The sequence below is a fragment of the Mobula birostris genome, chromosome 24 (assembly GCF_030028105.1).
Source record: "Mobula birostris isolate sMobBir1 chromosome 24, sMobBir1.hap1, whole genome shotgun sequence".
Classification (NCBI taxonomy): domain Eukaryota; kingdom Metazoa; phylum Chordata; class Chondrichthyes; order Myliobatiformes; family Myliobatidae; genus Mobula; species Mobula birostris.
The window spans coordinates 55,805,632-55,824,086 of NC_092393.1; the positions used below are offsets into that span (position 1 = coordinate 55,805,632).

The 18,455-nt window shown below is 45.2% G+C and overlaps 1 protein-coding gene across 1 annotated transcript in view; it reads left to right on the forward strand.

Annotated features, from left to right (window-relative positions):
- Positions 1-12,379, forward strand: part of LOC140187166 (regulator of G-protein signaling 9-like) — a 93,151-nt gene extending 80,772 nt beyond the window's left edge. The window contains exons 18-19 of the mRNA XM_072242181.1: positions 5,560-6,050; positions 12,223-12,379. Coding sequence (XP_072098282.1) covers positions 5,560-6,050; positions 12,223-12,379 — 648 coding nt within the window. The remainder of the gene's footprint in view (positions 1-5,559; positions 6,051-12,222) is intronic.
- Positions 12,380-18,455: the final 6,076 nt, after the last annotated feature.

Sequence of the window (18,455 nt, forward strand, 5' to 3'; positions counted from 1 at the left end):
TTTCCTCCATCCTCAACCACCCTTTCTCCTCCCCCTCAACCTCAACCTCCCTTACTTCTTCCTCTTCAACCCTAACCCCTCCTCAATCTCACACACTCCTCCCTCTTCAACCTCCCTCACATTCCCTCCTCAATCTCTCTCACCCTACCTCAACTTTCCACACTCCTTCCTCCTCAATCTTCCACGCCCTCCCTTGACCTCCCTCACCCTCCCTCCTCAAACCTCACCCTACTTCAACCTCCCTCACTCCTCCCCCCACTGTCTCCTCCATCCTCAACCTCCCTTACTCCTCCCCCTCAACATCACTCCTCCCTGCTCAATCTCCCTCACTTCTTCCTCTTCAACCTCCACCCCCTCAAGCTCACACACTCCTCCCTCTTCAACCTCCCTCACATTTCCTCCTCAATCTCACCCTCTCCAACTTCCCTCACTCCTTCCTCCTCAACCCTCACTCCTTCTTCCTCAATCCTCACCTCCTCCATCCTCAGCACTCACTCCTCCGTCAGCTTCACTCTCCCCACCCTCAACCTCACTCACTTTTCCTCCTCAACCTTCCACACCCTCCCTCGTCAACCTTACTCCCTCCTCCCCTCTCTCTCCTACCTCCTCAACCTCCCTTACTTTCCCTCCTCAAACTCACTCACCCTCTTCCCTCCTTGCTCCTCAATCCTCACCCTCCCTCACTCCTTCCTCTTTAACCGTCACCCTCCCTCCTAATTTCACTTACTCCTTCCTCCTCAACCCCCTCCCTCCTCAACCTTCCTCCTCAATCTTCCTCCTCAATTTCCCTCACCTTCCCTGCTCAATCTCACTCACTCCTTCCTCCTCACCCCTCCCTCCTCCATCTCAACTTCACCTTCCCCTCCCTCCTCAACCTCCCTCACCTCACCCTCCTTTCTCTATCTCCCTAACTCCTTCCTCCTCAATCTCCCTCACCGTCCTTCCTCAATCTCACTCAGTCCTCCCTCCTCAGCCTCACTCACCCTTGTTCCTCAACCTCACTCTCCCCTCCTTCCTCAACTTCCCTCACCCTCCCCAACCTCACTCACTCCTCCCTCCACAAACTGACTCATCCTCCCTCCTTGAACTCACTCTCTCCTTGGTCCTCCACTTTCTTCACTCCTCCCTCCAACTCATCCTCTCCTCCCTCCTCAACCTCACTTACCCTCATAACCATCCACTACATAATGTACTGGTTGGGCACAGGAGTACATTCCGCCAGAGACTCATTCCTCCGAGATGCAACACAGAGTGTCATAGGAAGTCATTCCTGCCTGTGGCCATCAAACTTTACAACTCCTCCCTTGGAGGGTCAGACACCCTGAGCCAATAGGCTGGTCCTGGACTTATTTCATAATTTCCTGGCATAATTTACATATTACTATTTAACTATTTATGGTTCTATTACTATTTATTATTTATGGTGCAACTGTAATGAAAACCAGTTTCCCCTGGGATCAATAAAGTATGACTATGACTATGACTATTCTCAGACAGTAAGTGCCCGGTCATCACCCCAGTCATTTTCCAATTCTCCTCTAATGGTCCCACCCGAAATCTGGGTCCCTCTCTCATTACCTTCCCTCCCAGTGAAAACAAGTCTGAAAATCTCAGGAAATTTTGCAGTCCCAGAGGTCATCCATCCGACTCTGTATGTGTATGTGTGTCTGTGTGCATTGTTTTGTGTGTGCGTATGGAGGGAGATGACAGGCTGACAGAACCAGGCATGTAAGGGGGGTGGAGCTGAGCGACAGCGGCTGGTGGGCGAGGAGTAGAAATAGATAGAGAGAGAGAGAGAGAAATGGGGGCAGACTGAGGCAGCTGGGGTAGGGAAGGGTGGAGATGGAGATATCCTGTAGTTGAGGGCTGACTGTGTGTGTGTGTGTGTGTGTGTGTGTGTGTGTGTGTGTAGGTGAGTGAGCGCATGTGAGTGTGTGTGTGTGTGTATGTGTGTATGCGCGTGTGGGGGTGTGTGTGTGCGCATGTGAGTATGCGTGTGGTGTGTGGGTGTGTGTGGGAGGGTTTGGTTTTGCTCTTGTTGTTTGGTACTTGTTGTGTTCTGTGTTGTACTGCCAAGCATTGTAGGCACGCTGTGTTGGTGCCAGAATTAGTGCCAATACTTGCGGGCTGCCCCCAGCACACCCTTGGATTGTATTGGCTGTTAACGCATTTCATGTATATTTTAATGGATGTGATAAATAAATCTGAATTGGAATCAGAGTTGGAGACAGATAAGTGAAAACACAAGAGGGTACAGATTCTGAAATCGGATGCAATGGGGCTAAGATGTTGAACCAGGTAAGGGCAGGATGATGGGCAGATGGGAGGGGGGGATTGGAATGAAATGAGATGATGGGGTGGGGGCTAGTGGGAGTTGGAAACGTTTGGGAATAGGGTGAGATAACCTGGGAGGATCAGAAGGAGAGGGTGAGGATTACCTGCAATTGAAGAATTTTTGACGCGATACCTCAAAAAGGCAGCGTCCATCATTAAGGACCCCCACCATTAGTGAGGTTGCTACCATCAGAGGGGAGGTACAGGAGACTGAACATGACTCACTCACTGTTTCAGGAGCAGCTTCTGCCCCTCCACCATCAGATTTCTGAGCGGACCCCACCACGAACCCATGAACACTATCTCACCATTTTGTTCTCTTTTTGCATTGTGATGGAATTGGTTTAACATCAAACAAAATCATAAGCCCTATTGGTATAGACAGCTATGGGTACCTTCACTCTTCAAAGGCAAGATAATTCTCCTCTTTATCCTCCATGGCGGGTTCAGCTGCCAATACCCACTATTTGAGTGGCGGGAGAAGATACTTCCAGCTAGCAAAGTGGTTTAAACTCAGTTCATTTTTTTTTTAGTGATACATATTTAATTTAGATAAAATTCTTAAAACACATTTAAGACTCACAAAGGATTTCTATCTTATATTAAATTTCCAAATTACAAGTTCTAAAACACAAAGGATTTCCAAGGCACGGGTACAATTCCTATCGGCTAAAATGACATAACAATGAGTTGCAGACAGACAACTCATCTGTCACAGAAATCAAAGGCAGAAGAATGGATTCTAGTCACCCCAAGTTTCTGTTATTCTTCTTGTTGGTCCTTGGCCATTTCTAACAGGTCTGACTGCTCTCTAACATTTATACTGTTTTTTTTTGCTACATGGAAACCTCACACACGTGATGTTTTCCAGTTACTTTCATCAGGTCAGGTGAATGCATTTTTAATTAAGCGGAAGAGGACCTCATTGCTTTCCCTTGATTAAATAATGGACCAACAAGGACATTATTGTTCACTTGTTTGTGATAAAAGGCTGAGTAAAGAATATTGGGAATATTGGTTTGGGGGTTAACTTACTCAAAAACAACTCTTTTGACCCCTGGAAGAGTCAGTTAGAAAGCTGAGCTTGGCTAAAAGCCACCCCCCACCCCCCCCCACCCCTACACCCGGGGCCTGGACTGTGAATATCCATCACAGCATAGTTTATGCATTGCTTTGTACAAACAATAAATTTCATGACATACATGAGTGATAATAAACCTAGTTCTGATTCTGATTCAGAATTCAATGTTCACACCATCAGGTTGTCGAGCACCGAATTTGAGCTGTTCTTCTGGAGCGGAATGGGGAGTGGAGTGTGGAGTTGAGATGATGTGTGGCCGGTCTAGCTCGGGGTTGCAGCCAGAGTGTTGGGTGCTCTGTGAGTACCTTGGCCCTGCTGGTATAGAGGAGGCCACACTGGGATAATTGAATCAGTGGAGGAGGCTGGAGATGGTGGACGTGACACTCTGTCTCACCTGGTCGGGCTGTTCAGCTCATTGGATGGTGGTGAGGGGCGAGGTGAAGGAGGAAGATTCTCACCTCCTGAAGCTGCAGAGCAAAGTGCCAGGGGTTAGAGAAGGGTGCATGGGTGGTGAGGCATGAGTGGACCAGTGAGTCACAGACACAGTGCTCCTCTGTGGAAAGCAGGAAGGACCCCAAAATGTTGTGACTGTGAGTGAAATCACTGAAGCTAGTGGATTTAGAAGTCTTTATTCAGCAAAACAAGCAGCAGGCACACACTTGGAAGAAGATGCCTGCCTGACCCAATATTATATGACATTTTGGGCTCCTTATTTAAGAAAGGATGTGCTGACGTTGGAGAGGGTTCAGAGAAGATTCACTAGAATGATTCCAGGAATGAGAAGGTTAACAAATGCGGAACGTTTGTCTGCTCTTGGACTGTATTCCTTGGAGTTTAGAAGAATGAGGGGGGACCTCATAGAAATATTTCCAATATTGAAAGGCATGGACAGAGTGGATGTGGCAAAATTGTTTCCCATGGTGGGGGAGTCTAGTACAAGAGGGCATGACTTAAGGATTGAAGGGCGCCCATTCAGAACAGAGATGCGAAGAGGTTGGTGAATCTATGGAATTTGTTGCCACGGGTGGCAGTGGAGGCCAAGTTATTGGGTGTATTTAAGGCAGAGATTGATAGCTATCTGAGTAGCCAGAACATCAAAGGTTATAGTGAGAAGGCGGGGGAGTGGGACTAAATGGGAGAATGGATCAGCTCATGATAAAATGGCGGAGTAAACTTGATGGGCCGAAAGGCCGACTTCTGTGTCTTGTGGTCTTATGGACATTTTTATTTGCTTAATTTCAAAGTTAACAGCAGGACAACTCTTAGATACAATGTATCTTCAGTGCTTCCTTTGAATCACATATAGTTTTCAAACACTTCCAACACTCCAGACACTCATCGTCTCTCTAGCTGCATTCATGCATATGCAGACATCTCAGGAGATCAACCCCAGTCTGCAGCTCCAGAAAGACCGTTGTTCTGAGCTGAATTTTAAATTCAATCTACAGTGCGCATTCAGATCTGAAGACTGGTTGCTGTTGAAATTAATATTTGCTATATGCCCTAACTCCAGAATACGCCCTAACAGGGAGTAGTTCTTTATCCGTTCCTGGGAATCAGGAACACTTTATCCAATTGCAGAGTCAGTAACGGCCAAGTTACATTGGAATCGGAAATAAAATGTATATGTATAAATTAAATAATCAGTGCAAAAAGAGAGCCAAAAAAGTGAGGTAGTATTCACAGGGTCATGGTCTGTTCAGGAATCTGATGGGAGAAGGGAAGACGCCGTTTCTAAAATATTGAGTGTGTGCCTTCAGGCTCCTGTACCTCCTCCCTGATGGTAGCAATGAGAAGAGGGCATGTGCTGTGCGGTGAGGGTCCTTAATGATGGATGCTGCCTTTCTGAAGCATCGTCTTTTGAAGGTGTCCTGGGTGCTCTTTGAGTTCTAGGGAACAGGGTAAGACTTTGTTCCTTGGAGTGTAAGAGAATGAGGGAGATTTGATAAATATCAGTGCCAAAACCCAGGATTATAATAAAAAAACTTATTTACTTATTTATTTCTCTATCGTCGTGCTAGCCACTATGCTGCCATGGAGCACAACAACATACACAATAATAATAATTTAAGTTATTGATGTTCCGTTTTTCACTGATCTTTGTTCTCCCCTTGCATTAATCTCATTTCCTTTTTGTAATGTAGATCTGCAGGTTCACCGCTCCTGTTCCCAACCTGACAGTGTATACAGGATTTTGTCATTCACCGAGCCCTTCCTCGTCGGATCCCGGCAACGGTGACCTTTTCTTCTGCTCCCCCAGATACGCCTCCCTACCAAACTGCGCCGCCTGCTCCTCGCCCATCAGTGTTGCCTTGGACCCTAACCCAGCACCGGAGAGCAGGTGGGAGCCGAGCAGTGCTGCTCCCAATCCGTTATCCTTGGCGGCAGAAAGCGTCGAGCCGTCCTCCGGGTCCAAACCCGACAGCTGTAACCAGAGACCGGCGTCCGCGGAAACCAAAGCTTCTCCGAAATCCAAAATGACGCTGTCCCTCAGTAGGTTCCTGAAGCGGGGTTGTGCGAACTCGCCGGTGTTTGCAACTTTGTCGCCAACGTGCATCTCGCTGAGCAATGGAAAGATCCAGCCTCTAAACAGTGATGAGGAACAGCCAAAGCAGAAGCCAAGGCGAGTGTCCAAGTAAGCAATGTCATTTCCTTTACCCGCTCAGTTTAGAGACCGGCTAACTTTGATGCCCTGAAACATAGAGATAAAGATTAGCTCTATTTGTCACGTGTACATCGAAACATACAGTGAAATGCATCAATGGCCAACACTGTCTGACGATGTGCTGGGGGCGGACCACAAGAGATGCCATGCTTCTGGTGCCAATATAGCATGCCCACAGCTCGCCAAGCCTAACCGTATGTCCTTGGAATGAATGAGGAAACCAGAGCACCCGGAGGAAACCCGTGCGGTATGGGGAGACGTACAGACAGTGGCAGGAGCTGAACCTTGGCCTTATGGCCAGTGCTGTAAGGCGTTATGCTGGCCACTATGCTACCCTGCATAGCGTAAAATGACTACAATAGATGAAATCTGCCGGGAGCAGTGTGCAAAGCTTTGCCATGTTCCAGCTCCATCTCCAATGATTCCCAACACATTTACAGTACAGTGCCTTATAAAAGTATTCAGCCTCCAACTCTTTGTTCACATAAATGAGTACTGCAACCAGGGATTTTCATCAATTTAACTGAGAAATTTTATTTGTGAATCACAGCACAACCCCCCAAAAAACAGGAAGAATCATAAAGCATAATAAACTAAAATTTCAAAACCTGAAATGTCAGCAGTTTGAAAGTATTCATTCCTGTTTGCTCAGTACTTAGTTGAATCATCTCTTGCAGTTATTACAGCCAGGCAGCTTAATATTTCAGGGTTCTGATGTTTCAGATGTGATCGAGGCAGAGGAATGAAAGGTGGGAGGGGGGGAGCATTGCTTGTCAGGGAAAATGTTACAGCAGTGCTCAGGCAGGACAGATTAGAGGGCTTGTCTACTGAGTCCTTATGGGTGGAACTGAGAAACAGGAAAGGTATGGCCACATTAGTGGGGTTGTATTATAGACCACCCAATAGTCAGCGAGAAATGGAGGAGCAAATCTGCAGAGAGATAGCAGGCAACTGCAGGAAACATAAAGTTGTTGTGGTAGGGGATTTTAATTTTCCACATATTGATTGGGACTCCCATACTGTTAGAGGTCTAGATGGTTTAGAGTTTGTAAAATGTGTTCAGGAAAGTTTTCTAAATCAATATATAGAGGGACCAACTAGAGGGGGATGCAATATTGGATCTCCTGTTAGGAAACAAGTTAGGACAAGTGACAGAAGTTTGTGTAGGGGAGCACTTTGGTTCCAGTCATCATAACACCATTAGTTTCAACTTGATCATGGACAAGGATAGATCTGGTCCTAGGGTTGAGATTCTGAACTGGATTCTGAACTTCAAACAAATTTGAAGAAATGAGAAAGGATCTAAAAAGCGTGGATTGGGACAGGTTGTTCTCTGACAAGGATGTGATCAGTAAGTGGGAAGCCTTCAAAGGAGAAATTTTGAGAGTGCAGAGTTTGTATGTTCCTGTTAGGATTAAAGGCAAAGTGAATGGGAATAAGGAACCTTGGTTCTCAAGGGATATTGCAACTCTGATAAAGGAGAGAGTTGTATGACATGTATAGGAAACAGGGAGTAAATAATGTGCTTGAGGAGTATAAAAAGTGCAAGAAAATACTTAAGGAAATCAGGACGGCTAAAAGAAGACATGAGGTTGCCTTGGCAGTCAAAGTGAAGGATAATCCAAGTATATTAAGAGTAAAAGGATTGTAAGGGATAAAACTGGTCCTCTTGAAGATCAGAGTGGTCAGCTATGTGCAGAACCAAAAGAAATGGGAGAGATCTCAAGTGCGTTTTTTGCATCTGTGTTTACTAAGGAAGCTGGCATGAAGTCTTTGGAATTAAGGGAAACAAGTAGTAAGATCATGGAAACTGTACAGATTGAAAAGGAGGAGGTGCTTGCTATCTTGAGGCAAATTAAAGTGGATAAATCCCCAGGACCTGACAGGGTGTTCCCTCGGACCTTGAAGGAGACTAGAGTTGAAATTGCGGGGGCCCTGGCAGAAATATTTAAAATGTCGGTGTCTACGGGTGAGGTGCCGGAGGACTGGAGAGTGGCTCATGTTGTTCCGTTGTTTAAATAAGGATCGAAAAGTAATCCAGGAAATTATAGGCCAGTAAATTTGACGTCGGTAGTGGGTAAGTTATTCAAGGGAGTACTAAGAGACAGAATCTACAAGCATTTGGATAGACAGGGACTTATTAGGGAGAGTCAACATGGCTTTGTGCGTGGTAGGTCATGTTTGACCAATCTATTGGAGTTTTTCGAGGAGGTTACCAGGAAAGTGGATAAAGGGAAGGCAGTGGATGTTGCCTACATGGACTTCAGTAAGGCCTTTGACAAGGTCCCACATGGGAGGTTAGTTAGGAAAATTCAGTCGCTAGGTACACATGGAGAGGTGATAAATTGGATTAGACATTGGCTCAATGGAAGAAGCCAAAGAGGGGTAGTAGAGAATTGCTTCTCAGAGTGGAGGCCTGTGACTAGTGGTGTGCCACAGGGATCAGTGCTGGGTCCATTGTTATTTGTCATCCATATGAATGATCTGGATAATAATGTGGTAATTTGAATCAGCAAATTTGCTGATGATACAAAGATTGGAGGTGTAGTGGACAGTGAGGAAGGTTTTCAAAGCCTGCAGAGGTACTTGGACCAGCTGGAAAAATGGGCTGAAAAATGGCAGATGGAGTTTAATACAGGCAAGTGTGAGGTATTGCACTTTGGAAGGACAAACCAAGGTAGAACATACAGGGTAAATGGTAAGGCACTGAGGAGTGCAGTAGAACAGAGGGATCTGGGAATACAGATACAAAATTCCCTAAAAGTGGCGTCACAAGTAGATAGGGTCGTAAAGAGAGCTTTTGGTACATTGGCCTTTATTAATCGAAGTATTGAATATAAGAGCTGGGATGTTATGATGAGGTTGTATAAGGCATTGGTGAGGCCGAATCTGGAGTATTGTGTTCAGTTTTGGTCACCAAATTACAGGAAAGATATAAATAAGGTTGAAAGAGTGCAGAGAAGGTTTACAAGGATGTTGCCGGGACTTGAGAAACTCAGTTACAGAGAAAGGTTGAATAGGTTAGGACTTTATTCCCTGGAGCGTAGAAGAATGAGGGGAGATTTGATAGCGGTATATAAAATTATGATGGGTATAGATAGAGTGAATGCAAGCAGGCTTTTTCCACTGAGGCAAGGGGAGAAAAAAACCAGAGGACATGGGTTAAGAGTGAGGGGGGAAAAGTTTAAAGGGAACATTAGGGGGGGCTTCTTCACACAGAGAGTGGTGGGAGTATGGAATGAGCTGCCAGACGAGGTGGTAAATGCAGATTCTTTTTTAACATTTAAGAATAAATTGGACAGATACATGGATGGGAGGTGTATGGAGGGATATGGTCCGTGTGCAGGTCAGTGGGACTAGGCAGAAAATGGTTCGGCACAGCCAAGAAGGGCCAAAGGGCCTGTTTCTGTGCTGTAGTTTTTCTATGGTTTTTATGTTTTTCTAGTCTTTCTGGCTAAGTCTCTATTGGCTTTGCACAATGTGATGGAGCAATTATTGCCAGTTCCTCTGCAAAATCGCTCAAACAGTGAAGACTGACTGTGCTACTCCCCAGCCAGATGTATTAGTTGGGGAGGGGCAGAGGACAGCAATTGAACTGACAATGACAGACTTTTTCAAGGCACTGCACGTCAAGACTCTTTAGCTTTGAGTTCACAGTCCTGTGTGATATTGGTGAACTGGATTATTGTTACACATGTACTGAGTACAGTTGGAAACTTGTCTTGCACACCATCCCTGATTGTTTCATTTCAACGGAGCATTGAGCTTCAAGTTCAAGTGTATTGTCATCTGACTGTGCATTTATACAGCCAAATGAAACAACGCTCCTCTGGACCATGGTGCACCCAAACAGTACACAGACCAAAAATATTAAATGATAAATAAGCATAAATAAGTTCATAAAATATAATTTAAAATGCATGTAGTAAAGTGCAGCACAAGTAAACTGTAAACAGCTGTTTACAGTACAGTCAACAGCTCCCTGCCCTCGGTGGTGGCAGGGTATTCGGTAGTCTCACAGCCTGAGGGAAGAAGCTGTTACCCAGTCTGGCAGTCCCAGTCCTGACGCTTCCGTACCTCCTTCCTGACCATAGTGCGTCAGGAGATTGCGGGATGGGTGGTAGGGATCCTCAACAATGCTTTGGGCTCTTTTGTCTGCAACGCTCCCGGTAAATGTCACAAAAAGGGGGGAGGGAGACTTTTGATGATCCTCTTGGTGGTTTTTACTGTCCTCTGTACCCGGGGGAACCCATGCGGCCATGGGGAGAACGTACCAACGCCTCACAGAGAGCAGTAGGAATTGCGGTAGTACAATGACAGAGTGCGGGGTGAAACGTTACGGTTACGGTTACGTGGTAGAATAACGATTAGGGTACCGCTTTACGGTTACCGTTACATGGTAGAATAGCAATTAGGACATTGCTTTACACTGCAGCACCAGTGATTAGATTGGAGATCAATCCCCTTTTGCTGTCTGTAACCGTCCTCCCTGTGACCGTATGGGTTTCCTCCGGGTGCTGCGGTTTCCTCCCACATTCCGAAGGCGTGTGAGTTAGGGTTGGTAGTTTGTGGACGTGCTACATCAGTACTGGAAGCGTGGCGATTGTGGGCTGCCCCCAGCACACCTTTGGGACGTGTTGGCCGTTGATGCAAGACGATGCATTTCAGTGTACGTTTCAATGTACGTGTAACTGATAAAGTTAGCCCTTTTCTTTTATCAGAGAAAGTGCAGTGCAGACAGACAATGAGCGGCAAAGCTGTAGTGAATTAGTTTGTAAGGTGAAGAGAAATGTGTGAAGATCATCTCCAGTGTGTGATAGGGTATAGAACATGGAACACCACAGGACCATACAGACCCCTCAGCCCACGATGAATCTAACCCTTTCATCCTACACAGCCCTCCATTTTCCTATCATCCATGTGCTTACCTGAGTCTCTTAAATACCACCACCCTTGGTAGGGTGTTCCACGCACCCACCACTCTCTGTGTAAAAAACTTACTTCTGACATCCCCCCCGCCCCACCATGCTTTCCTCCAATCACCTTACACCCATGCCCTCTCATATTAACCACTTCCACCCTGGGAAAAAGGTCTCTACACATCTATGTCTCTTATCATCTTGTACACTCCATCAAGTCACCTCTCATCCTCCTTCACTTGAAAGAAGAAAGCTGTAGCTCGCTCATCCTATCCTCATAAGACACGGTCTCTAATCCAGGCAGCATCCTGGTAAATTTCCTCTGCACCCTCCCTAAAGCTTCAACAATCTTCCTATAATGAGGCGACCAGAATTGAGCACAATAAACCTGGGATGCATCGGGTATGGAAGTGGGTTTGTTATTGGTTACAATCGGTACTGGGATGAAGTATAATTGGACATGAGTAGGTAGTCTCATATTGACATTCTGGCAGAGCGGTTGACAGACAGACAATAAGACCATAAGATATAGGGTAGAATTGGGCCATTTGCCCATGAAGTCCGCTTCGCCATTCAATCATGGCTGATTTACTCTAAAACCCTTAATATCTGAATCAATTCTAATTAATTCAGCTAATGGTTCTATCGCCAATACAAATAAAGCAGGTGATAATGGACAACCTTGTCTAGTTGACCTTTTTAACTGGAATGGTGTTGAAATTTGGCCATTTGTCACCAATGACTTGGCCTCCACAGCCATCTGTGGTAATGAATTCCATAGATTCACCACCCTCCAGGGAAAAATATTTTTCCTCATCTTGATTCTGAAGGGAAGCCCTTGTATTCTGAGGTTGTGCCCTATGCTCCTAGACGACCCCACAGTATCTTCATGTCCATTCTATCTAGGCCTTTCAATGTTCAATAGGTTTCAGTGGGATTTCCCCCATTCTTCTAAATGCTTCTCATACATTAACCCTTTTATTGCCAGGATAATTCTCATGAACCTCCTCTGGACCCTCTCCAATGCCAGCATATCCATTTTTAGATAAGGGACTCAAAACTGATAGGACTTGGTTCTCTGAACCTGTTCTGTGGCAAGAACCAGCCTTTACGGAGGTGGGCAGAGAGAGAAGTTGAAGAGGAGATGGGTAACCAATAGGACTGAAGGGTAAAGTACTCCCAGGTCTTCAAGTGTTTGTTGTTTCTGATTTCTCCTCCCTCAGCTTTTTCCAAATCAAAGTCGACATCCCATCTGAGTGCAGAATTTACCCCATCGACTCCGAGGAGGAGAATGAGGACAGTCAGCATAGTGGAAGAGACTCGACCAAGGAGGTTGTCTGCCCATGGGAGAATGTCGTTGAGGAGAATAAAGCAGGGTGAGGGAAACTCAGTGCGAAGCCTAGTGTCATAGAGCCGCAGAGCATTGGACCCATTTAGTACTAGCCTGTGCTGAACTCTACTTCTGCGTAGTCCCATCAACCCACGCCTGCACCATAGGCCTCCTACCTCTGTATTTATCCAAGCTTCTCTTAAATGTTGCAATCGAACCCATATCCAGCACTTCCACTTCTGCTCATTCCGCACTCTTTCCGCCCTCTGAGTGAAGAACTTCCCCTTAAATATTTTACTTTTTTACCCTTAACCTATGACCACTAGTTGTAGTCTCACCCAACCTCAGTGGAGAAAGCATGTTTGTGTTTACTCTATCTATACCGCCAATTCTCCTGCGCTCCGGGGAGAAAAGTCCTAATCTATTCAACTTTTCCCTATAAGTTCGCAAGTCCCAGCAAAATCCTTGTAAGTTTTCTCAGTCTTATTGATTCAATCTTATTGATACCTTTCCTGTAGGTAGACGACCGGATCTGCTCACAATACTCCGAAAATTTGGTCTCTGGGCTTCTGAGGGACCCAACTGCTTGAGTTGCCTTGATGCCTGTAGAAGAAGGCCGAACTCTTCAAATTCATCGATGGAAACTGCTAAAGGGACAGCCAAACTTGGAATGTCATTTATTTGTCCATTCCTGCATTCTCTTCTTTGTTTAACTATTATAATCCCTCCATTCTATTCCTCTCAAAATGGCTATTCCAGCTCCCAAATTCTGGTTATCTAGGGCTCCCAGGCCACAGGCCACTGCTTTAGTCACTGAAACATAATAGCTTTCCGTGTAGAATTAATCTTTAAAGGAAGAGAGAAAATTAAAAAAATAATGGAAATCTGAAATAAAACAAAAACTGCTGGAAATGTTCAGCAGGTCAGTCAGCATCTGTGGAAAGATGAGAGACAACTTTTCATCAGGTGAAAGGTTATCAGCATGAAATGTTAATTCTCTCTCTCTCTCTCTCTCTCTCTCTCTGTCTTCACAGTGATCTGTTGAGTACTTCCAGTTTTTTCTGCTTCTTAGAAAAAAGACAGGATGTAATATGTCTTGATGCCTAGATGAGAAACTTCATCTTAGGCGTCAAGAGGGCAAAGGCCACCTGTCTTTTTTTTAAGAAGCATAAAAAATTCAGGAACTCCTGTCTACGCAAGGAAAAACAGAGTCGACTGTACCTGTGACACCTCCCTCCCCAACAATGTAAACAACTTTTATGCCCCCTTTGAGGCAAGTAACACCATGCCAACCGTGAAAGCTACCCCCAACCCCCAGGTGAGCAGCCACGGTCTGTAACAGCAGCAGGCGTGAGAAGAACTCTGCAGAAAGTTAACCCCTGTAACCCGCCCGTGCCAGCCAGCATCCCAGGCCGAGTACTCAGAGTGTGCACACCAGCTCACAGACATCTCCAACACTTCACTCATCCAGGCTGCTGTCCCCACATGCTTCAAATCAACCACCATCATCCCTGTACCAAAGTACCCTACACCTTCTGAGCTAAATGACTGCCGCCCAGTGGCACTGATGCCAATCATCGTGACGTGCTTTGAACGGCTGGTAATGGCACATATCACAAGCTCCAATCCTGCCACAATGGTCACTCACCAATACGCTTACCAGCAGAGCCGCTCTACGACAGATTCCATAGCATCTGTCATGCACCTGGCCCTGACACACCTAGAATACAAGGACACTTTTGTCAGAAAGCTGTTTCTGGATTTCAATTTGGCATTTAACACTATTGTCCCACAGAACTTGGAGAACAAACTTCTATTCCTCGGTCTTGGTCTAAATACACTCCTGTGCAACTGGGTTTTGGACTTCCTAATGAACAGATAGTCAGGTTGCACAACCGCCCCTCCCTCCCCATCATCCTCAACACAGGTGCCCCCTAGGGCTGTGTGCTGGGCCCATTGCTCACACAGGCTGCATAGCCAAACTCCCGATTAATCACGTTGTCCAGTTCACTGATGACACACAGTGGTGGCGATCGTCACCAACAACGATGAAACAGCATACAGAGAGGAGGTGGAAGAGCCTTGAGGCCTGGTGCTAGGCATATAACTTCTTCCTTAATGTCAACAAGATAAAGGAGGTGGTTATTGACTTAAGGAGAACTCACATCACTCACACCCCTCTTTACATCGGCAGCAGAGCAGTTTCAAACTCCTGGGAGATCACATCACGCTCAACCTCTCATGGTCCCAGAACATATCCAACACAGTCAGGAAAGCTCACCAATGCCTCTACTTTTTGAGGAGGCTGAAGAGAGCTGGGCTTTGCACATCTATGCTCACATCATTCTACAGATGCACAGTAGAGAACCCTAACATGTGCATCACTGCCTGGTATGGAAACTGCACTGTGGTGGATGGGAAGGCTCTGCATTGGGTAGTCAAAACTGCCCAGTGCATCACCAGCACCAGTATTCCAGCCACCTAGGGCACACATACAGAAAGGTGCCAGAAAAGAAGGGCCAATCACATGAAAGATCCCATATTGATTGGCTCATTGATGCCAATCCCACTCCCACCGGGGGGGGGGGGGGCGGGGGGAAGACTATTTAGCATCTATACCAGAATGACCAGACTCAAAAACTTTCCCCAAGCAGTAAGGCTGATCAACAACTCCACCACGACTTTATTATTGCCTGTCAGTCATCTTACGTACAGCCTAGTGTCACTTTATGGACAATCTATGTATATAAGCTATTTATGTATTTATATTTATTGTCTTTTTTATTAATGTTGTGTTCTTTATCTTTTAAGTATTTTTATGCTGCATTGGATCGGAGAAACAATTATTTCGTTCTCCTTTACACTTGTGTACATGAAATGACATTAAGCATTCTTGAATTATTTTAGCCAGGAAACAAATGCATTAACTAGTTATACAGGCATCCGTTTGTGTCGTGAGACCATGACAGGTTTCCAGGGCGCAGGCCTGGGCAAGGTTGTATGGAAGACCAGCAGTTGCCCATGCTGCAAGTCTCCCCTCTCCACGCCACCGATGTTGTCAGCTTGGCACTGGTGTCAGAGCAATATGTGGTTAAGTGCCTTGCTCAAGGACACAGCACGCTGCCTCAGCTGAGGTTAGAACTAGCGACCTTCAGATCACTAGACCGACGCGTTAACCACTTGGCCACGCGGTTAACTAGTTAACAGAAGAAGAAATTGGAGAGAGTTATTTTTTTTCTGGTAATTACAGTACTGGTTGTCTCAAGCAGTAACTAGGTTACCTCTTTATCTTCCTGAAGAGAATGTGAACGCAGGCTGATGATTGCAGACTGAGCCATTACCTTTTAAGAGCCTCTCCTATTATAACTGGAATTGTAACAATGCTTACTGTCAGTGGCCACTTTATTAGGTACTTCCTGTTTCCAATAAAGTGGCCACTGAGTGTATGATTATGGTCTTCAGCTGTTGTAGCTCATTTACTTCAGGGTTTGACATGTTGTGCATTCAGAGAAGCTCTTCTGCACACCACTGTTGTTATTTGAGTTACTGTCACCTTCCTGTCAGCTTGAACCAGTCTGGCCATTCTCCTCTGACCTCTCTCACTAACAAGGTGTTTTCACCCACAGAACTGCCACTCCCTGGATGTTTTTGTTTGTTGCACCATTCTCCGCAAACTCTAGACACTGACATGCATGAAAATCCTAGGAGATCAGCGGTTTCTGACATACTCAATCCAACCTGTCTGGCACCAACAATCATTCCACGGTCAAAGTCACTTAGATCACATTTCTTCCCCATTCTGATGTTTTGGTCTGAACAACAACTGAACCTCTTGACCATGTCTGCATGCTTTTATACATTGAGTTGCTGCCACATGATTGGCTGGTGAGATAATTGCATTAATGAGCAGGTATACAGGTGTACCTAATGAAGTGGCCACTGAGTGTACATTCCAACAAACTTTGTCTTAGCTGAACCAGGAATACTTGGAAGGAAGTTGTTTTAGTATATGTTTCTACTTTTATATTGAATTATAGAACAGAGTAGTATCTCATGGTGTTCGTTAACTCACCAATACAGTCCAGTTGTTGTTCTAATGTAATATATACAAAAATGTGTGTAAATGTTTATTAAAGAGCAAAAGAAAACCTTTGCTATGCTCCTTTGATCTCTGGCTTCATCACTGCCTGGCATATTTAACCAATTTCCCCCGGGATCAGTAAAGTATGACTATGACTATGACTATGTCATATTCGTAGGTTCCAGGTATAGCTCTGGTGTGTCGAAGGGCTCCTTTCTTTACATTTCTGTCAGGATTATATTGTGCACAAATCAAGCAATTTTTGACATAATGGTTCACATCATCCTTCATCTTAGGCCACCAGCCCATTCCTTGATCTTTTCCAGGGACCTTTTGCACCCCTGGTGTCCCCATAGATCATGGTACCAATTATCTGGTTTGTTCCTCCCTCTGGAACCACAAGCTTTCCTTCATAAAGGACAACTCCATCTTTGAGAAACACTCCCTTGTGCTCTGTATATTTCAGGTTCTGTTCCTTCTGTCATTTTAAAAAATTCTTTATCTTTCTTCTGCTCCTCTGTTAAATCCATAACCTTAATCTGTTGTTCCTTCTGCCTCCCAGTTGTCCCAATCTGTGGCTGCCATTCCTGCCCAATTAAAGCACCTTGCTTTCCCAATTCGTCAGCCTTTCTATTTCCCGCGGGGTATAATTTAGAGTGGGCTTTCACATTTACAACTCCATATCCTTTCCCCTTTGCCTCCTCAAATATATATTGTAATAAAGCAGCAGATGGGAGGGGCTGCTTGTCAGCTGAAACAAACCCACAGAGGAAAATGTTCTGTAACCCTGTTCCAAACGTACATACTATCAGAACGTATGACTTATCCAGGTGGAAAAATGTCGCTAATTACATATGCTACAGCTGCCAATTCTGCTGCCTCGTGGTTTGGGGTTTTCCTTTTTCCTTCGTGTCTTTGTTCTCAGTCATTACTTTATCTGATCTGCTTCCACCCCTCCTTTTTGTCCTGCAGACTGAAACCACGCAGGAACATTATCAGCTATTGACAGAACTGTTGCAATTATTACATGCATTGGGACTAAAGGTAAACCCTAAAAAACACAGGTGATGAAACAAGAAGTTAGTTATTTGGGAATGATCTTGACACTGGGAAAAAGAGAAATTGATAAGCAAAGCGTAGAATTGGTTATGAGACTGCCTATTCATCAAGACCAGAAAGGGCTGTGGTCTTTTTTGGCCCACAAACACGAGGAATTCTGCAGATGCTGGATATTCAAGCAACACACATCAAGGTTGCTTCAAACTTTGATGTGTGTTGCTGGTCTTTTTTGGGGCCAGTAGGGATCACATTGATGGATTTCTCACTAAGGCAGCTCCTTTAATGGAGTTACTGAAAAGGATGTGGCGTGCGGATCGAAATCCGAGCACACCCGGCCATCACAGACCTGAAGCAAGCATTGGCCACTCTGCCTGCTCTGAGAACCCCAAATCTGAATGAGTCATTCTCATCGGGGGTGGCCACTAGTGATACCACCCTCTCAGCAGTGCTGTCACATGAGACACATGGGAAGTTAAGACCAGTAGTGTTTGCTTCACGCATGCAAGACCAGTAGAACAGAGGTATACTGTATGTGAAAAACACTTGTTAGCCATTTTCTGGCAATACAACATTTCGCCTACATAATGGGACTTAATCCATTTACAATACTGAGAGAACACACCCCAATACAATTACTGATAGTGAAAGGATTAAAGATGGTGCAGTAAGCCAGAACAGAATTGCTAGATGGACATTGCTGTTGCAAGGGAGAAATATTAGTGTAAAGTGAGTAAACACTACCTCAATGTTAGCCGACAACCTGGTGTACCAAGGAAGTGAACATGAGTATCAGGTTATGACAGCAAATGATCCCAAGGGTCCATTTGTATCAAAACAAAAAGGAGGGGTGGAAGCAGATCAGATAAAGTAATGACTGAGAACAAAGACACGAAGGAAAAAGAAAACCCCAAACCACCAGGCAGCAGAATTGGCAGCTGTAGCATATGTAGTTAGCCACATTTTTCCACCTGGATCAGTCATACGCT